The 22,985-nt window shown below is 40.3% G+C and overlaps 1 protein-coding gene across 1 annotated transcript in view; it reads right to left on the reverse strand.

Moving 5' to 3' along the window:
* The window catches only part of GALNT6 (polypeptide N-acetylgalactosaminyltransferase 6), a 93,003-nt gene that overhangs the window by 36,133 nt on the left and 33,885 nt on the right, over positions 1-22,985 (reverse strand). The window contains exon 2 of the mRNA XM_053708230.1: positions 14,216-14,783. Within this exon, the coding sequence (XP_053564205.1) occupies positions 14,216-14,700 (485 nt within the window). The 5' untranslated portion in view covers positions 14,701-14,783. The remainder of the gene's footprint in view (positions 1-14,215; positions 14,784-22,985) is intronic.

Genomic DNA, 22,985 nt, shown 5'->3' on the forward strand with positions numbered 1-22,985 from the left:
TTGCAACCCTGCATTTCGGTCAGATAATGCACCACTTTGCATAGAAAATTGTTGCAATTACAAATGCTTAGGCATTCTCATGTTGAAATCTGACACATTCCACGCGAAACTAACACAATGGACAAAATTATTGGCACCCTCAATTTAATGTTTGGTAGCACACCCCTTAGAAACTGATGGTTACAGGAAGTGATTGATTTCAGTTATTTTTTCCTACACCTCTCTACTGGAATTTTGGACCACTCTTCTTTCACCAACTGCTCTCAGATTGTAAGGGTTCCTTTTCCCAACTGCTGTTTTGAGATCTCTCCACAGGTACCCATTTATGGGTGCTTTATGATGTATGCTTTGAGTCATTGTCCTGCTGTAAGACCCATGAACTTTGATGGAGGCCCAATTTTCCAACTCTGGGCCCTACATTGCATCACAGTAGTCTTCAGGTTTCATAATGCCATGCACACAGTCAAGACAGCCAGTGCCTGAAGTAACCCCAAAACATCAGTGAATATCCACCATGTTTGACTAAGAACTATTTTATTCTGAAAACTTTAGAATTATGACCTTTAACAAAAAGCTGTAAATTTGTTTCACCTGTCCACAGCACATTCTCCCAAAAGGATATTGGCAAACTTCAATTTGGCTTTTTTATGTTTCTGTGTCAGCAGTGGGGTTCTCCTGGGTCTCCTACCATAGCGTCCCTTTTAGCGCATAGTGCGAGCTGATGTGTACCCTGTGCCTGAAGGTCAGCTTGAATTTTTCTGGAAGTTGATCAAGGTTCTTTATCCACCATTCGAACAATGCTTGGTTGCAATCTCTGATCAATTTTTCTCTTTCGTCCATGTCGATTAGCTACAGTGCCATGGGCTGTAAACTTCTTGACAATGTTGTGGACACAGGAAAATTAAGATCTCTGGAGATGGGCTTGTAACTTTGCGATTGCACGTGCTTTTCCACAATTTTTGTTCTCAAATCCTCAGACAATTAATTGCTGCTCTTATCCATGCTCAGTATGGCACACACAGACACACAACAGAAAGCTTGAGTACATTTTTCACCATTTCAACTGGTCGCCAGTGTGATTTCTATATGGTCAGCACCTGTTATTTGATACAGGTGAGTTTAATTACAAATTACAGGAGCTTCACAAACTTGGAATACAATTATTTCTTACAATTTTGAGAAGGTGCCAATAATTTTGTCCAGTCCATTTTTGTGTGGAATGTGTCAGATTTGGCTTTTTCGTCATATACCAATACAAACAAAACAAAAAATAAACATGCGAATGCCTAAACATTTCTAATTGCAACAATTTTCTGGGCGAAGTGGTGCATTATCTGACAGAAATTCAGGGGTGACAATATTTTTTGGCCATGAAAATATATACATCTCAAAAGAACCTATACAGAAGTTGTGGTAGGGAAGCAGCACTCACTGGATTTGAAATTTAAAGCAAACAACTTTTTATTTTTTACAATACTGTGACGTTTAGGGGTCGCAAGCCCCTTCCTCAGACAGTGCAAAAGTGAAAAAACAACACACTTAAATAGCATGTATAATCAATAATGCAAATATTATTTTGATTTAGCGCTTGTGGGCTTTTTGTTACTTATTAAGCTCACCCATCCACATTGTATCACAATCTGTTTCAGCACTCTAATCACTAAGTGTAACATAGTGTCTCAATGTTATGTGTATAATAGTTTTTGTTTATCATGATCACTATGGTAACCCAGGGGTCAGATCACATGGGAGAGTAAACTGGAAGTGGTTCAGGATTCAAACTGCAAGTTTTCTAACTGCACAGAGGGGTATGTTTCATTGCTTAATTGTTCACATTTTGAATATTTGCATTATTGATTATACATGCTATTTTAGTGTGTTGTTTTTTCACTTTTGCACTGTCTGAGGAAGGGGCTTGTGACCTCGAAACGTCACAGTATTGTAAAAAATAATAAGTTGTTTGCTTTAAATTTCAAATCCAGTTAGTGCCGCTTCTCTATCACAACTTCTGTATGGGTTCTTTTGAGATGTAATTTTCCCAGCTGGACACCCTGGTAACTGACCATTAAGTGAGAGTGCCTGCCTTTTTCAAATTATATACATACATATATATACATATATATATATACATATATATATATACATATATATATATACATATATACACATATACATATATACATACATACATATACATATATACATACATACATACATATACATATATACATATATATATATATATATATATATATATATATATATATATATATATATATATATATATATATATATACACACACATAAATATACACACAGGACTCCAGTTACTATAGAGAATGTACAAAAGTACAAAGCATATACATTTTATGGTTTGCTGATGACACATGATATAGGTGAAGGGAAAATTGGATTAATTGAATTTTGCCAGAAAGCTATTATACTGCTTATTTTAAATTCAAGTGCTATTGTCTTTTAATTGTGTATTTGTCAATTATTCAATTCTACTGTATTTAAGGGTTCTTTAAGAGGGATCTTAAAACATCTTGTGTAAGTTTAAGAATTAGCTTTTTAACATTCCATAAAGTATGACAAGAGCATTTTCTTTATACATAAAAGCAAGCATTGTTTAACATGCCTTTAAGAGGTGAATTACCATAAAAAACAGGCAAAATAAAGGAAAAATAAATTACATTTTTATGAAAAAACCAAGTAAATAATAGGAAGACAAATGCCATAACATTCTGAAATTTATGTGAGCATTGGATTTTACAAATTTGTATCACATGACCATCAGCCAATCAGACTCATAAGCAAACACTGATCTCTTGCACATGCTCAGTAGGAGTTGGTGCCTCAGAAAATGTTCACATAAAAAGTCTGTGTACAATTTATTAATGGAAAAAAATGGGAATGTCTCTTAAAACTGCATGCTCTATCTGAATTATGAAAGGTTAATTTTTGCTTTTATCACACCCCTGTGCCAAGCTGATTTTTTTGTTGCTACTTACTTTTTAACACTATTTTAAATCATATTTCAGTGAGTGACCCACACAAATAATATATTGTTTGGGTTTTTTTCAGAATATATTTGTCATGGCAGATGAGAAAGCTGCAAAATAATAAAAAATAAAGCCATACAGGCTTTAGAGTGGTTATAATATAAACTATAAGGACCCCCTTTTGACTATAAAGATCTGAAAGCATTTTTCCTGGAAATGTGATCACCCAAACTATACAGACCCCCCCCCCCCCCGTATATTTAAGATATGGACTTGTCTTTTATTGAGCCTATAAAGACCCATTTCCAGCAAAAACCCATATTTTGTGGTTTACATTTTAAAATCAAAAGAAAAGGAAAAACAGAAAAAGCGGAGCACAGGTAAGTCAAAGCAAAAAACTACACTTTATTACACATGAATCTGGATACAAAGCAAACAATTCAAAAAACTACATGCAGGGAAAAAACGGTCAGACGCATTTCAGTTCAAGCCTTTGTCTGTGACCTTACATTTTGAAAACCTGTTTATGGGCTTGTGGTTTCCAAGACCACCCTTTGAAAGAGCAATAATTCTCTTTTTAAAATTAGGAGATTGTTAGTCTGAGAATGTTGGAAATCTGTGGCTAGTAAGGGAGCAGAGAATAAAGGACTTTTCATAACCTCTTCCATCCAGCTCCCTTTACTGCCTGACAGTATCTGGTCCTGCCCCCTTTATGATGTCACCAGAAATATTTTATTTATAAAATGGATTTTACTTTTCAGGTATAATCAATTACATTGAAAAAAAAAAAAGAAGGAGTGGTTTCTGTTAAGAACAGAAATGTTTTTTTGCCCTGCTGTATCATGGTAAAATCTGTCCCAGGATTCTGTCCTGAGCAATGTAAAATAATGACGTCTAAAAATACACTGCTCAAAAAAATAAAGGGAACACTAAAATAACACATCCTAGATCTGAATGAATAAAATATTCTAATTAAATACTTTGTTCTTTACATAGTTGAATGTGCTGAACACAAAATCACACAAAAATTAAAAAATGGAAATCAACATTTTCAACCCATGGAGGTCTGGATTTGGAGTCACACTCAAAATTAAAGTGGAAAAACACACTACAGGCAGATCCAACTTTGATGTAATGTCCTTAAAACAAGTCAAAATGAGGCTCAGTAGTGTGTGTGGCCTCCACGTGCCTGTATGACCTCCCTACAACGCCTGTGCATGCTCCTGATGAGGTGGCGGATGGTCTCCTGAGGGATCTCCTCCCAGACCTGGACTAAAGCATCCACCAACTCCTGGACAGTCTGTGGTGCAAAGTGAAGTTGGTGGATGGAGCGAGACATGATGTCCCAGATGTGCTCAATTGGATTCAGGTCTGGGGAACGGGAGGGCCAGTCCATAGCATCAATGCCTTCGTCTTGCAGGAACTGCTGACACACTCCAGCCACATGAGGTCTAGCATTGTCTTGCATTAGGAGGAACCCAGGGCCAACTGCACCAGCATATGGTCTCACAAGGGGTCTGAGGATCTCATCTTGATACCTAATGGCAGTCAGGCTACCTCTGGCGAGCACATGGAGGACTGTTCGGCCCCTCAAAGAAATGCCACCCCACACCATTACTGACCCACTGCCAAACTGGCCATGCTGGAGGATGTTGCAGGCAGCAGAACGTTCTCCACGGCGTCTCCAGACTGTCACGTCTGTCAAATGTGCTCAGTGTGCCCCTGCTTTCATCTGTGAAGAGCACAGGGCGCCAGTGGCGAATTTGCCAATCTTGGTGTTCTCTGGCAAATGTCAAACGTCCTGCACGGTGTTGGACTGTAAGCACAACCCCCACCTGTTGACGTTGGGTCCTCATACCACCCTCATGGAGTCTGTTTCTGACCGTTTGAGCAGACACATGCACATTTGTGGCCTGCTGGAGGTCATTTTGCAGGGCTCTGGCAGTGCTCCTCCTGTTCCTCCTTGCACAAAGGCGAAGGTAGCGGTCCTGCTGCTGGGTTGTTGCCCTCCTACGGCCTCCTCCACGTCTCCTGATGTACTGGCCTGTCTCCTGGTAGCGCCTCCATGCTCTGGACACTACGCTGACAGACACAGCAATCCTTCTTGCCACAGCTCGCACTGATGTGCCATCCTGGATGAGCTGCACTACCTGAGCCACTTGTGTGGGTTGTAGACTCCGTCTCATGCTACCACTAGAGTGCAAGCACCACCAGCCTTCAAAAGTGACCATAACATCAGCCAGAAAGCATAGGAACTGAGAAGTGGTCTGTGGTCACCACCTGCAGAACCACTCCTTTATTGGGGGTGTCTTGCTAATTGCCTATAATTTCCACCTGTTGTCTATCCCATTTGCACAACAGCATGTGAAATTGATTGTCACTCAGTGTTGCTTCCTAAGCGGACAGTTTGATTTCACAGAAGTGTGATTGACTTGGAGATACATTGTGTTGTTTAAGTGTTCCCTTTATTTTTTTGAGCAGTGTATTTTATTCGATCAATTAAGGAACAACAGAGTTGAAATATTTTGGACATCATTCAATTATTAATGGAACACACTAAATGAACAAATGCATTTTCTTTCTCCATGTATTAGATACAAACAAAAAATGAACAAATGAAGAACCCTCAAAACCAGATTTAGATTCCAAGGAGGAGAAACTGGACGAATAACTTATTAAAAACTAACCAGGGGGGGGGCGGAGCTTAGCCATGCAGGCCGATGGCAGTAATCAGAGAGCTCCTGAGCCCTGTGGCACAAAATGTGTAATAATAAATATATAGGACCATCATCATTACCCAAAACAACACCCGCAATATCGGAGCATAGCAGAGACCACAATTGGTGACTTTGGCAATGCTACACTGAGCAGAGTGGCCAAAAAGATATCTGATGACTTGCGGCCTAGGCGGGACACTACAAAGCGTCACAGCAGGTATATACTTCCTGCTTGAGACAGAGCTGTCGGTAAAACAGACCTCAACTGGCGGAGCACCCTCAAGATCGGTCCCGACATTAGAAAGCAGCAGGCAGTTAAGAACGCAGTCGCACGGCCATAGCAGAACAGACAGGTGCTGGGCAGCCTGGGGCATAAAGGGGGGGCCTACAGCAATTAAGCTTGACTAGCAGGGAAATATAGCACAGGACAGTGCGTTAAAAGCAGCGGGCCAAGCTTATGTAAATACTGGACTCACAAAACAGTGGTGGGATAAAGATAAAGGGAAGGGTAGAGGAAGCAGCCATCAGCCACATGGGCAATACAGAAGCGAACATATACCTGCATAAATAGCTGCACAGACACTGCCTGATAATAAAGAAGACTAAACCTACATTAACACTGTATAAGATACCCTATCCTCAGTAAAGCGGCAAATCCCACGGGGCCTTCATTTGCAGAGCATCATATCGCACTTTTGCCTGGAAACTTTCCCATCAACCCACCCAGCACAGGGAACCGCAGTTAACATTTTTCTTTACAAGCTACCTGAGTGGGCACCAAATTGCCTGCTTTATATCTTTACAACATTCTGGGATGCCCAACAAGAAGCAAGCCAGAGGAGAGAAAATCAATGTTAGCAGAACATTGGGCCACTATTTAAAGCCAAAGGAAACCCAGGGGCCCGCACCCCCAGGACAAGCTACAAGTGACCAACAGAATACAATGGCAGAAGCACATAACGCTGACACTCTACCTCCAAATTATGTCACCAAAGAGGACCTCAGCCACTTATTGTCTAAAGAGGATATAAAGGTAGTAATGCATGAAGTACGCACATTATACAAAGAGCTTCATAAAGATATATCCACATTCAAAGACAGGATCACTGTGGTGGAGGATGATTAAATATCAACCTCCACTAACATAACATAGCTTACCAATAAAGTGACCTCTCAAGATAGTCTAATACAGTCCCTTAACAACAAAATAGAGGATTTGGATAATCGCAGCCGCTGCAACAACTTGCGAGTGAGGGGTGTCCCTGAGTCAATCTCCACCACTGCAATAGAGGGGTATCTCCAAAACCTATTCAGAACCATCAAAGGGACCCCAAGCTCAGCGCATAATCCAATTGAAAGAGCACACAGAGCATTGCGGCCAAGGCCACCTCCTAAAGCCCCGCCACGTGATATTATTCTCAAGTTGCTCAACTTTCAAGATAAAGAGATTTTACGCAACGCCAGGGCTAAGCAGCCTCTTCAACATGCTGGCATGCTAATGCAAATATTTAGTGACTTGAGCCCAGTAACTCTGCAAAAGCACAGAGCACTATCACATATCACCTCTATATTGCAAGCACACAAGATACCATAAAGATGGGGTTTTCCAGTGGCTATCATAGCTTCAAAGGACAATAAGAATGTGATTTATCGTACAGAGGAAGACCTACCACAATTTTGCCGAGAACTCTCAAATTGATGTACCACAATCTCCAACTTCCTCAAATAATGACCCCCAGCTGAGACCGACATTGGAAGATTCAGAAAGGCCTACATAGGGCATATCCTCATTTCCTTAAGTGATTGCTCATCTAAGACCAGCCAACAGAGGAGAAAGTAACTGAGAATGGTTGCGGATGGCGAACTTGGGCTTTTACCACCAAGCACATGCATAACCACCGGGATAATATTGAGACACTATTGTTTATGAGAAAACCGGGTTGGGTCAACTAGAGGGTGGATGGTCCCTCAAAACATTATGCAAGATCCGGAGGTTGTCAGGTGATATCACATAGAGCTAAGGCTCAAGTTGTACTTTTATTTTTCTTTACCTATGCATTTTACCAATCTAGTCTTAAAAATCGTTATTCTGTTATATAATGTCTTACATATAGTTAAAAATGTTAGGATGTCAAAGTTTAGCATAGTTTTATAATGCTCAACACTGGCCCTATGGTCTTGTAGGCTGCTGAGTGCTTAGACAAGGACACTGCGACATAGATAGTCTCACCCGGCTATTAGAGTCATCTCTTGGACTGCCTGCTGGTATGACTTTACAATATTATGAACACCAGTCCTGATGCAACATTTAACCAAGATAGATATAATGTCCATAGAATATGTCTTGCTGTCCTTGGAATAGCAGGTTGGGCATAAAATAATTAGCAAATGGATATTAAGCTCTGAGCATTGATGTTAAATGTTTAACCTGTTACAGTTTGAGTTATCAAATGCCTTCTACTTTAATCCCTCCTCTCACATGTGCCTACTTACAATGTTACTATGCACAATAGTTGCTGTTCCCTTAGGACTCCCCTATTGCGGAGTAAAACACTAACAAAACTAAACTACCTATATATTACACGTGGAGGATAGGGTTAACTCTACCTCTAAAATTTCAATGCACTGATATGACACACATATGCCACGGGGACACATCCCCACTGACACTCTTGTCTCTACCTCTTCTACACTTGGTATACCACTGAGCATTCCAACTCTACCACCCCCATGGTTTACTATACTCATTCCCCCTCCCACTAGTACAAAACTTTAGACAGTAACCGGATAATAAATCCCCACCCTCCCACATCCTATTAACCTGTACACAGGTAACACTCCCATCCTTTCTATTTTCTTCCCCCGCCTTCTACTCCCTCCCCCCAGGAATTGAGTGCTACGCAGACGTTTTAATTGGCTTCCAATCATGACACATCCCAGACCAACCTAAATGGTCCAATCCCAAATACCCCACTACCTTTTTTGCTTCTAACTCTCACAAAAGAAATGGAGTGGGAGTGCTGCTCCATGGGTCGATTTCTCTACAACCGCTCACGGTAATCAGTGACCCAGAGGGCCATTAAATATTAGTTGTGGGCGTCCTGTTTGGGAAACCTATCACCCTGCTCAATGTTTACGCTCCTAACACTGAACAGCACCGTTTCATTAAAAAAAATTCACGCCTCTTATTAGACCATCGCAAAGGAATGGTACTACTGGGCGGAGACTTAAATTTTTCACTTAATCCACTACTAGATAACTCAAATCACACTTCCAGCATTCCCAGACATATTCTAAAATCAGTCAAAACTACCATATCGGATCTTAACCTCCACGACATTTGGCATACTTTACACCCCACGACAAAGGACTACACATACTACTCTAATGTCCATAAAAAGTTTTCACGTATTTATTATTTACAGACTCGATAGGACTTTCCTCTGACTAAATGTGACATAGGCACAATCACTTGGACAGATCATGCTCCAGTCTCATGTGCTGTGGTCTGGCCTGAAACTCCTCTGACTGATTTTATTTGGAGATTGGATGACCACTTACAAATGGAAATGTAGGCAAAGCTATTGCAGAATTTTTCACTCTTAATACACCCACACACAGACACATCCAGCTCAAACAACTGGGAAGCACATAAGTGTGTTATAAGGGGAGAGCTAATCAAAATTAGGGCGAAAAAAATTGATAGATAAAAGAGCACACTATGAGAAACTATATTCTTCAATTTACCACTTAGAACAAAAACATTAAGATTGACCCGCAAAACTCCTCTCTCATGGCATCTCTAACCCAAACTAGAAAGGAGCTTGGAGAACTTATTACAGCTGACTCTCAAAGACAGGCTTTATACCTTCGCCAGCTTTATTATGACGAGGTTAATAAACCCGGCAAGCTATTGGCCAGATCCATACAACGGAAAAAATACAAGTAATTTTTTAACTCCCTTAGGACAAGCGACTCTACAGAGGTTAAGGACAGTAAAGGTATAGTGAATGTATTTCGCCAATATCAGTCACTATATAACCTAAACCAAGTCCCGGACACCACTAACTGTTCTCAGAGTACCACTAAACAAGCACTAATAACAGACTACATGAAAAATGTACATCTCAGTTCTCTTACCAGGGAAGAATATTCTGCCTTCGATGCACCACTCAGACACAGAAATAGCACAAGCCATAAGGGAACGTCCATCAGGGAAATGCACAGGACCAGATGGATTTACCCCGAAATACTACCAAAATTATAAAACCCTTTTAGTTCCACACCTTACTCTTTTTAATGACTTGATTAATACTGAAACACTACCACACCAGATGCTTGAGGCTCATATCTCTGTGCTACCCAAACCAGGCAAAACACCCAATAACCCAGGCAATTTCCGCCCAATCTCTCTGTTGAATACGTATGTAAAAATTTTAGCAAAAACATTGACCAATAGACTAAATAAAATCCTCCCAAAACTAATATCCATTGACCAGATGGGCTTCGTTCCCGGGCGCGAGGCCAAAGACAACACCATTAGAATACAACACATTATCAATTTCTCCAAACATAATTCACTTCCCCTCTCACTCTTTTCAACAGACGCTGAGAAGGCCATTGATAGAATGGATTGGCTCTATCTCAGGCAAGTAATGACCAAGATGAACTTTGGCAAACCTTTTTTGCGTATGGTCTTCTCGCTGTATTCCAACCCAAACGCAAGGGTGAGAGCTAGTGGTGTCTTGTCAGATACATTCGATATAACAAACGGAACCCGACAGGGATTCCCACTATCCCTTTTATTATTCATCCTTTCATTCGAAGCTCTAGCCCAAAAAATAAGTCTCAATGAAAGGATCACCGGAAATAAAAACAGGCAATTTAGATAATAAACTCATTATGTATGCAGACGACATACTTTTCACATTGTCTAACATTGACACCTCAATCCCAGAACTGTTGGCGGAACTACAGAGATATGGCCAGTTTTCCAACTTTCATCTTAACCTATCAAAGTCAGAACTACTTAACATTTCAACGCCACCACAACTAGTTAATCACCTAGTCACAAAATTCCATATTACAGTAGCCACATCCAAACTCAAATACCTAGGCATCTATCTTACAGACAACCCAAAGAATTTTTTCTTATACAACTACGCTCATTTGAAAAATGAGATCTCCAGAGATCTTAACTCTTGGAACAACGAACCTTTATCATGGTTGGGCAGGATAGGAATTATAAAGATGAATATTCTACCCCGTTTATTATATTTATTTCAAGCCTTGCCTATTCCCACGCCTATGAAATTCATCCCACAATTACAATCGCTTATAGATAGCTTTATAAGATGTGGAAAAAGAAACAGAGTGAGGAGACAGACGGTATGCCAGCCTAGGGGGAGGGGTGGGCTTGGAGTCCCCAATCTGGCTCTTTACAGGAAAGCTATTGCCTTGCAACAAATAATGGACTGGAGCCATAATTCAGATCATAAGGTCTGGGTACAGTTAGACAACTATATACTGAAAAGGGGGTAATGTAGCGACTTTAGCTTGGACCGAACCCAGAAAACGACCAGGCATGAATGTTATAATTGTATTTGTGCCCCGCATGTCTTTTTCCTTTATTTCTATACTTTTGTGATAACCAATAAAAATCGTTAAAACTCAAAAAAACAAACAAAAAAAAAAAAAACCTAACAAGAATCTGAACAAAGGCCTGAAAGTCAGGAATTTTAGCAATTTTCTTATGGAACAATATCTCTCTGAGACTGAATTTGACATGGCATTTGAACATTTAATTCTGAGTTTTGAGATGTTGACAAAATAAAAAGGGCCTTGAGAGAGCAGATCCATGCTGGAGCATCAGAATTGTCAAGGCTTGTTCCTACTTGATACTGGCTATCACTCTGGATAGAAACACAAACAAAATAAAATGTAAAATCGGGTTGAACAATTACGGGACCACTAGGGCATCTATCAGATTCGACCATGGGTCCAAAGACCTAGCACAATACTGAGGAAGTTTGTGTTTTTTGGCAGTTTCACAATTTGGTCAAAAACTTCCTGATTCAGTGACCCTTCCCCTGGTTAAAGAGACTTAGAAATTCTACCTCCCAGTTGTTAACACTCAAGATGTGTATGACAGAAATCCTTCAATTGTGATAATGATGCTGGACACTTCCCAACATAAGCCACTGTCGTGACGTTGTCCGACTGACACACAAAGCTTTTTTGAGATTCCAGAGGTTGGGCCAACTCTGGAGAACCCTTAATATTGCCCAAACTTCCAGAATATTTAATGGTAACCTCCCCACCTGGAGAGACCAAACTCCCTGATCTTTCTGAGACCCACAGACTGCATTGCAATCTAACAGGCTGGCATCTGTGAATATTACAATATACACTGCTTGAAGAAAGGATGCTCCCTAAACCAAGGGCTGGTAAGTCTGTCACCAAGCCAATGACTGTCTTGACTTGTGATCTAACAGAGTCCACTGATACAGATCCTTTATGGTCCCCATTCCATTCTGCAATTGGAGGGCCTGAAGATGAAATCTGGCAAATGGAACAGCATCTGAGGCAGCCACAACTTCCATGCACTGAGCAAAGGAAGGGAGAGGATTCAGCTGCAGAAGGGCACAAGCTTGTTACAGCTTTAGTATAACTAGATCTGTCAGAGAATCAAATTATGAACCCCAGAAAAGACAAACAAGTCTGAGGAGTTAATGAGCTGTTTGGAAGAACTCTGAAGCAAATGAAAAAACATCTGAGTGTGAGAGACAGCCAGATAATATTAAAGGAGCCTAAGCCAGAATATTGTCCAATTAAGGAACTAAAGAAGTTCCTTGAGTTCGAACCACAGAAAAACAGAGCTCCCAATACTTTTGTAAATACTCTGGGAGCTATAGCCAGACCAAAAGGGAGGGCCACAAACTGATAATGCTTGTCTAGAAAAGAAAATCTCAGAATATGGACATGATCCCTGTGGATAGGTATATGCAAATAAGCATCTTTTAATTCTATGGTAGACATAAACTGACCCTCCTGCACTAAAGAAAGTAAAGTATGAATTGTCCCCATCTTGGAAGTAGCACAGGCAGTTTTGTTGAAATCGGACCCAGTGGATTGCACCCTGTGATGAGGGTCAGATCTGTCCTGTTCTCCCTTCTCCAAGTACCAGCAGAGAGCTACAGGAACCAGGCTACTCGAATAATAGCCCTGTTAGTCCGCTGTCCTTATATATCATTACACACAAGTGAGCATGTAAAGCCCATTCCTCTGTCAATCACCCCGAGTGAACGCATTTGGGGTGATTTCTAATGAAGGCTTCTTTTTACATTACAGGAAGCAGGTTTGCACGTGCAAACCTGCCCCACAAGGGCTCTGGAGCCCTTAGTGCATTAGAAAGCAACACTTTAATGGTCAAGACACAGGGTTTTCATACCGTACAAGGTGTAAAGTGTAAACATATAAAAAGCCTATCACATACTGCCCTCTGCCCATTAACTTTAATGGCGAAGTTTCAGAGTGAGCCCCCCCCCCCCCCCCCCCCCCCAGTGTCTGGTATAAAAGTTTAAAGCACTTGTTCACATTCTGTGAAAGTTTGATCCATTTCGGTCACACACGCGTGTGATTACCAGGTGCTCGCTCACAAGGTAGCATAGCCAGGATAGGTAGAGGGTATGGCGAGTTTACTAAAATACTTCCAGGCAGCTAGAAAAACATCTTGGAAAAAAAGGGTGATTTAGTGATGGGATGTGGCACAGAGGCATCAGGCTTTGTGTCACATGGATCATGTAAGGCAGGATCTGAAGCCAGTATTATCAGATGGAGACATCTATTGATACTTTAACTGGTAAATAAACAGATTGCATTCTTCTTGTGTTTATTACTTGGACATGACCCGCATAAGGTAGTGAGAAAAAAAGAGTAACGTTGCTATGTTAAAATATGTTTGGAAGATCATGTTAAACTAGTTTAAAATGCATTCCTAAGGACAGATGGTTCACTGGCTAATAAAAAGATGACTCTCATAGCACAATTGTTAGATAGCATGTAAGATAAATTTGATTTATAATATATATATATATAAATAAACACACATTATGTGTATATATATATATATATATATATATATATATATATATATATATATATATATATATATATATATATATATATATATATATATATATATATATATACACACACACACACACATATACATACACACATTCTAGTATAAAGATAAAATGCTCTTTCATTTGAGCATGACTGACAATATATGTTAGACCCCCTTTACAAATGTTAAGCACACAGTAACAAAATGGGGATGTGCTTAAATTAAAAAATACTACAGCAAAACAGATAACTGCATTTTTAACCTAAAATGCCCCCCCCCCCCTTTTTTTTAGATGCAATTTAAATTAAGAGAAAAAAAAAAAAGTTAAACTATTGCTCCTTTATGAAAAACATTTTTAAACTACTTACTCTGGAGGTCGGGAGTCAGGTCCTAACGCTCTCTGAAGGGAAATCTTATCACTGGCATAAGCGTTAAAGCAATGCTTCTTAAATCCCTCGTCTTTCTCTTTAGTCTCTTCTGGTGTCCACTGATCTTTTTTAAAGGCTTTTCCATCAGCTCCGGGGCTGTTAGGATCTTGTGGTGGTCGTTCCATGAAAGGTTTCAGTTCTGCTGATGTGTAATATCCAGGCAAGCATGACTTCATTTTTTGTACAGGCTCATTTTGTTGAACCGGGGCATTAATCTGCAGTTTGGGCATTGAGTCCCTTAAATTATTTACAGCTCCTATCATAATGTCTATCACTTGATCTTTCTTTTGAACAATGTTCTGAAGCCATGGATCTTCTTTACTGCCATTTCCAACATCTTTGTGCATAATAAACACAAATATTACAAATACTATGCCCACAGCCGCAAGTTTAAGAGGTCCATAGTGCCTTCGTAATAGCCTCATTGTGAAGGTTTGTATAACTTTTTTTTATGGCAATTGTTAGAGAGAGGAATCAATCCATTAAACCCAAGGATTCATATAAATATCTAGGGAATAGAAAAAGAGAGAGAGACACAGAGCAGTTATAAATGGAAATGAACAAACAGGTTGCAGCCAACATTTGTAACTCACAGCCACTATTAGTTCCGGTTTTACTAGGTGTGTCCACTCTTACTGGAAAACACCTTAAAGGGATACTAAACCCAATTTTGTCCTTTCATGATTCAGATAGAGCATGAAATTGTAAGAAACTTTCTAATTTACTCCTATTAGCAATTTTTCTTCGCTCTTCATTCGCTAAGGAGCCAGCCAATTTTTGGTTCAGACCCTGGACAGCACTTGTTGAATGGTGGCCGACATTTAGCAACCAATCATCAAGAACCCAGGTTGTGAACCAAAAATGGGCCGGCTTATAAACTTACATTCTTGCTTTTCAAATAAAGATAGCAAGAGAATGAAGAAAAATGATAAGAGTAAATTAGAAAGTAGTTTAAAATGACATGCTCTATCTGAATCATGAAAGAAGAAAATTGGGTTCAGTGTCCCTTTAAGGCAACTATATTTAAGACCAAAACACTTTAATAAGTAATGTATTAGAAAAAAATAAAATAATAATAAATAAAATAATAATAAATAATAAAATAAAAACACAAACACCCAAAAAACACAACAAAGGAACAGGGATTTCTTTCTTTCATGTAATTGGCAAGAGTCCATGAGCTAATGACGTATGGGAGATACAATCCTACCAGAAGGGGCAAAGTTTCCCAAACCTCACAATGCCTATAAATACACCCCTCACCATACCCACAATTCTGTTTTATAAACTTTGCATCCTATGGAGGTGGTGAAGTAAGTTTGCGCTTGATTTTCTTCTGCGATATGTGCTTCTCAGCATTTTGAAGCCCGATTCTTTGCAGAGTACAGTGAATGTCAGAGGGATGTGAGGAGAGTATCGCCTATTGATTTTATGGTTTTCCTCACGGGAAATCTTTTCAAAGGTTCTCTGTTATCGGTCATAGAGATTCATCTCCTACCTCCCTTTTCAGATAGACGATATACTCTCATATTCCATTACCTCTACTGTTACAGTTTCAGTACTGGTTTGGCTATCTGCTATATGTGGATTGGAGTCTTTCGGTAAGTATGTTTTCACTACTTAAGACACTCTCAGCTATGGTCTCAGGTATATGTATTGTACTTATATTTGCCATGAGTCAGGTTTAGGTATATTTGCTTTAGCAGACTATCAGTTTCAAAATTGGGAAAAGATATTTAGGAAGTTACTTTTTTCTTACTTGGGGTATAGTCTTTTTTTCAAATTGACTGCTTTTTCATTAATTTTCACAGGCAAAATTAGGCTCGCAAGGTCACAAAATGCTGATATTTATTGAATCATTCTTGGCGCGAGAATTTGTTTGGCGAAGGTACATTTGGTGTCGCAAATTCATAATTTCTGGCATCTTAGTTGACTCCAGGTTTCCCTGCACAAGGTTGCATCTGCCATCCGGATGTTGTTAGCACCAAAAAAAAAATTCATTTTGCTTTGTGTGTCATTCTTGGCGCCAAATAATTTAATTATTTAAACCCCACTTCCTATATGCCTCTTGCCTTTTTCTATGCTCAGAGAACTATGCTGTTTGCATTTTTTCCCATTCCTGAAACTGCCATAAGGAAATTGATAAATTTGCTTTATATGTTTTTTTTCTCTTACATTTGCAAGATGTCTCAATCTGATCCTGTCTCAGAATCCACTGTTGGAACCCTGCTGGGTGTTGTAAGAGCTTTGAAATTGATACTATGTTACAGGCTCGTAAATCTCTAGGAAGATTTATTATTGAGTTTGGAAGACTTCTATTTCATGGTGTTCTTCTCATAAATTCTCCTGGCATTCTTTTAGAATTCCTAGAATTTTACAGTTTCTTCAGGATGGCTTGGATAAAGGTTTGTCTGCAAGTTCCTTGAAGGGACAAATCTCTGCTTGGTTTTATTTCACAGAAAGATTGCTAAACTTCCTGATATTCACCGTTTTGTACAGGCTTTGGTCCATATTAAGCCTGTCATTAAATCACTCTCCTCCTTGGAGTCTTAATTTGGTTTTGAAGGCCTTACAGACTCCTCCTTTTGAGCCTATGCATTCTTTGGACATTAAAATTACTTTCTTGGAAAGTGTTGTTACTTTTGGCCATCTCTTCGGCTAGAAGAGATTCCGAATGATCTGCTCTTTCTTGCGAGTCTCCTTTTCTGATTTTCCATCAGGAAAAGGCAGTTTTGCGGACTTCATTTAAATTTCTACCTAAGGTTGTGAATTCTAACATTAATAGGGAAATTGTTGTTCCCTCTTTGTGTCCTAATCATAAGACTTCTTTGGAGAGAGCCTTACATTCTCTGGATGTTGTAAGAGCTTTGAAATATTATGTTGAAGCTACTAAAGATTTCAGGAAGACTTCTAGTCTATTTGTTGTCTTTTCTGGTTCTAGGAAAGGTCAGAAAGCTTCTGCCATTTCCTTGGCATCTTGGTTAAAGCTTTCGATTCATCAGACTTATTTGGAGTCGGGTCAGGCTTATCAGAGAATCACGGCTTATTCTACTAGATCAGTCTCCACTTTGTGGGCTTTTAAGAATGTAGCTTCAGTTGATAAGATTCCAAAGCAGCAACTTGGTCTTCTTTGCATACATTTACTAAATTCTACCATTTTGATGTATTTGCCTCTTCGATAACAGTTTTTGGTAGAACAGTTCTTCAGGCAGCTGTTTCAGTTTGATTCCTCTGCTTATGTTTTAAGTTTTTTTCTTTTCTATTATGAGAAAAACTTATTTTGGATGTGGATTTAATTTTTTCAGCAGAAAATGGCTGTTTTTATTTTTATCCCTCCCTCTTTAGTGACTCTTCTGTGGAGTTTCACATCTTGGGTATTACTATCCCATACGTCACTAGCTCATGGACTTTTGCCAATTACATGAAAGAAAACATACATTTATGTAAGAACTTACCTGATAAATTCATTTTTCATATTGTCAAGAGTCCATGAGACCCACTCTTTTTATGGTGGTTATGATTTTTTGTATAAAGCACAATTATGCTTCCAGTTCCTTTTTTGATGCTTTTTACTCCTTTTTCTATCACCCCACTACTTGGCTATTCTTTAAACTGAATTGTGGAGGTGGTGAGGGGTGTATTTATAGGCATTTTGAGGTTTGGGAAACTTTGCCCCTCCTCGTAGGATTGTATATTCCATATGTCACTAGCTCATGGACTCTTGCCAATATGAAAGAAATTAATTCATCAGGTAAGTTCTTACATAAATTATGTTGTTATTTATAAAACTCAGAATACAGACTGCACTTCATTTTTATAAAAAGCTAATTTTCACAACTATTATGACAAAGTTGCAGCAAAATAATCAGTTGGCCAAAGGTGTTGAGTCCCTACAAAACAATTACATATGCATAAACCAATTTGGGGACAAAATAAAAAATTTAGACAGAAAAAAAAAACAGAAATGAGAGAAATATAGTGAGAAACTGCATTAAAGTGCAGAAAAACAGGTACTAAACTTTTTGTGACCTGTCAAAAAAAGGAACATTTTAGAGTAAAAAGTTCTATTTTTATTTTTAAATAAATGTCAGGTTTACAATAGATATTTATCATCTTCAAAGGGCTGATGCCAGCTGTGAACCAAGCACAATGCATTGCTGCTCCTGAGACCAACAAGGCAAGTGAGCCAATCAGGAACTACATACATACTACCAATCAAGATTGTGTGCTAGGTGCAAGACATTAACTATTCGTTTATAACCTTTTTGTTTGGCTAAAAATAGTGAAAAGGACATTCAAAAACACAAAAATAATTATACTTACCTGATAATTTTCTTTTCTTCTGACAGGGAGAGTTCACAGCTGCATTCATTACTTTTGGGAATTCAGAACCTGGCCACCAGGAGGAGGAAGAGACATCCCAGCCAAAGGCTTAAATACCTCCCCCACTTTTGGGAAAATACCCAAGCTATAGGAGGACACAATGCAAAAAATGGTGGGTAGACGAGGCGGCCCATCTGTAGGGCACCACAACCTGAAATTACCCAAACCAGACAAAAAAAAAAAAAAGCTGTACAGAACAGAATGACAAAAATGGAAAGGACTAAAGTAACTGCCTATCAGTGAAATCCAGCAAGACCCAGATAGAGACCGCTCAAAATTGCTAGATTACACCGAGCACAAAGCCCCCTAGTCCCACAGGCTCCCAGCCCATACAATTTCCACATATTCCCAGAACGGAATAAGAAAGGGAAAGACTCAACAAGAGATCTAAAAGCTCAACAAGAGATCTAAAAGCTCAGCAACTAGAGTAAAAAGGAACCCCAGCAAAAGTCAACCAGACAAAAAAAAATGCATAGAGAATGAACTCCAACGACCGGACAAGAAGGAAGAGAAGGAATAAACCCTACCCCTATATGAATGGAAGTCCAAAAGGACCATGAAACGCCCTATGAAAACCCAGAGGGACAAGGTAGCTCTCATACCTCAAACAGAGTGCAGTTCACATTTACAAAAGAGCGATCAAGGAAAAAACAGACACTCCCCAGAACTGCCTAAAATTAGCACCTTAAGAACTTATTGTGCTCCAGATGGCGCCCCCTGCAACACAAATCTAGTGGACACCAGCCACGAAACTAGCCTATCAGGCTAGGAACTGCACCAGGAACTCCCACAGAGGGTAACTTCCAAGAAGTGCAGGAACCCACTCCCTCCCAGGCAAAAGGAGGGAAAAGTAGGAAAGCATCCAAAACCCAGCAGAGAACAGCTCTCTATTGAGTAAGAAATTACGCTAAACTCCACCTATGGAGAGATCACAAGATCTGGAGAAGAAACGCTGTCAAGGCTTAAGCGAGTCCACATACCTCAGACCATTAAAAGGATAACCAGCACAAGCAGCTGTATGCAAACCAACAACCCTTGAGTTGCAAAGCCACCCCTTAGGATACATGGGCTGCTTCATTGAGGCAATGGACCCAGCACCACACGACTGGCATGTCCGAAGGCAGGGAAATAAATTCCCCGGTCCACCCAGATCTCCAAAAAGGAAGGACTAAACGGAATCAAAAAGGTAGGCAAACCCCACCATATGTAACAAGACTGGCATGCTAAACTACTAAGCCAGAACAGAACATAGGATGATCTCTGGTTCCAGAACCCAGACCCAGTTTCCTTCCCTACAAGAAGGTACACTCCCAGACAAAAGGGAGACCACACTGAAACAACAGTGTTAGCATGATACCAGAATCCACCCCTACATGACATTAAATATATTTTATCTGTAGAAGGTTTTTTACAATGTTATGTTGTTATACAGCCTCAGCCATATTCAAACTCTCAACCTTTCACTTGCTAGGTGAGCTCGATAACCACTAAGCTAAAACAGCTTGCTCCTCTAGAGTGGAAGTAGCTGTAATTCAAACTCCCGCTTGCTAGGTAGCTAAACTAACCATCAGGCTTATTTCCAAGTCTCCGATAAGAGAAGACCCAACACCTGAAGGAGCAAGCGGATGTCTCAGGACCGTACGGACTGAAGCACTCAGGATCCAACTAGGAGGTCCGGTCAGACATCCTAGACCAGGTCCAGAAAAACTGGCATCCGGAGCTGGCCTAAACTAGGAACCCCTGAGGAACCATAGGAACACCTCATACTGAGAACCCTAGGAGATGCAATTGCAGCCACATCCAAAAGTCCTAGGATACTGGACATTCCACAAGCATCCCAGAGACAAAATATAACTCATCATGATTTGAGGGATAATACCCCCAAGACCCACAGCTAAGAAGCTGACAAGAAATAGCGCACCTCTGCAACAAAGTCTGCAATATAGTCTCCAAACGATCCATCTGGATAAACCTCTCTGTAAATTCCCTAGATCAAGGGAGAAAATGATGAACGATCATCTATATCCCAGGAAACGGCATATCAAACCGATATGTCATAAGAAAGGGTAGCTCCAGGACAAAAAGGAGACCAACGCATTCTCCAGAGCCCTCAAAAACATGGAAGCAGACGAGAAGCAGCAGGAGGAAGAAAATAGGCTGAAAATGCCCGAACTTCCAGAACCGATGACCCCACAACCATCCCCAGAAAGGGAAAAAAGGAAGCCTAAGTCCCTTTGACCCCTTAGAAAGAGGAACCAAAGAAAAAAAAAAAAAAAAAAAGAAGAGCAGGCCAAAAATAATACCATAGGGGAAATAATAAAATGACCAAACCTGGTACTCCAGATGTTTAAGGAGTCATCTAAACCTCCAGTCCATTGGAAATGAAGGATTCTAGTTCTGAGGTCAAAGAACCTTCGGAACCCTTCTTAGCAGGATCCGCTTCTGGAACCCCACCAACAAATCAGGAACAGGACCAAGTACAAACCCCTTGATGCCCGACCCAAAAAGAATAAACCAGAACCAGCCTGATGTCGATCCCCGAAAAGGCCTCCTCTCTTAGTCTCGTCAAGTGCAGAGTCTAAATACAAAAAGAATCAAACTCTCATGGTTTTCCTCTCTGGAAATCCTTATCCCAAAGAAAATATTTATCTGTTTTGAAGGAGGAAACCTAGCATAATGAACTTCTCATGTGAGAGAGCAACTCACCATCCAATCAGGGCAGCCAGATACACCAGCACCACGTGGATGGTATAGACCTTAAGGAACAGAAACCAGCGCCTGACCAGGACAAGCCTGTTACAGAGGGAACTCATGAACTGAACCAGGTTACAGAAAAATCGAAACCCCAGTAGGAAAAGACAAAAAGATCTATAGAACCATGTAACTAACACCTTAACATGCAACTTCCGCAGAAGTGTCCAAGCAACCACAAAAACGGTATTATCAAAATTTCAGAGAAGAGATTACAGGGAAACTATAACAAACATGAGCTTCCAAAACCAAATCAAATACATCCTAACCGGATCAAAAAAAAAAAAAAAAAAAAAGAGAGAGAGTGAGCACTTGCAGGTGAACGCCCAAGAAAAATGGGTACCAGCCACAGGACCAGCCAGAGACCCCATTCTCTTGAAGCTCAGAACTGGAATAAGATACCCCCAAAGAAAAAGGAGACAAGGAGATTAATATCATCCCCCCACGTCTAACCCAGCTTGCCGTCCGGCACGGAAGACAGAGGACCCCTCAACCCATCAGGACTGGGATCCTCCAGCACTGCCAAAACATGCTGCAGTAGGACACAAAGGAGCGCCAGTCTATAATGAAAAGCAAGACTTACCTCCACCGGGGGAACTGATGACCCTGATCCCGAGGATTGGACCCCTGAAGCCTCAGAGGAAACCGCTTCCCCGGAAGGCCGATCCGACACCACACAATCTCTTGCCTGATGAGCCCTGGTTGACAGAACACGGACAGTATCTCATCAGCATCTTCCTTCCTGTAAGATGTAAATGCGCCAATGCCATAGATATGGCCACACAGAACCGTGCCGTAACCTCTTGAGGAAACAAGCCACCATCCGGAGAAGGGGTAACAGCATTAGGGACACTTGCTTGCGTAGCCAAAGAAGGATCTAGGGCACAGTGTCCCTAGGGGTGGATGGCTTGGTGAACTCCAAGTTCCTATTTCAGGAGAAAAAAGCACTCTAAAGCGGCATGCAAAACATAACTGATGGGCATGGATTACCCGGGCTATTTCATACTCTTCGCAAGAAGTATAATCTGAATCAGAGACATCCATCTCCAAAAAGTCAGAATCCTCCATAACTAGGATAGAAAAAATAAAAACGCCACCTTACACCTCCAATGGCTGGGGCACGCACCCCCTCCTATGACCCAGACAACTAGCGAAACAGATTCTCTGTTGCCACACGGTCAGGAATAGGAAAGTGGGTGACTAGAAATGTGACCACGCCTGTTCACAATGTACACCATGCAGGTCAAAGAAAAGTGTGCCAAAGCCACAAGGGCCGCGCAGCCTGACAAAAAAAAAAAAGGTTGTTATGTTCCGATATAGCCACATGCCCAAATATCACCCAACATTAGCAGACAGAATCACATAAACATGATTAAAATCCCCCCTGTTCAATAATCCCCTCCGGAGATATTAACCCTCGATTCCATAAGATAAGTCCCACTGAGACCCTGACTATTTCATTTACATTACGTTCACATATCAAAGTAAAATGAAATTATCTTACCGGAATCTACGCCGTGGAACAGGAACATGGCCCTTCAAGTGTGACAGATAGTAGCCTCACTTTTGACATGGA

The sequence above is a fragment of the Bombina bombina genome, chromosome 3 (genome assembly GCF_027579735.1).
Source record: "Bombina bombina isolate aBomBom1 chromosome 3, aBomBom1.pri, whole genome shotgun sequence".
In the NCBI taxonomy this organism is placed as follows: domain Eukaryota; kingdom Metazoa; phylum Chordata; class Amphibia; order Anura; family Bombinatoridae; genus Bombina; species Bombina bombina.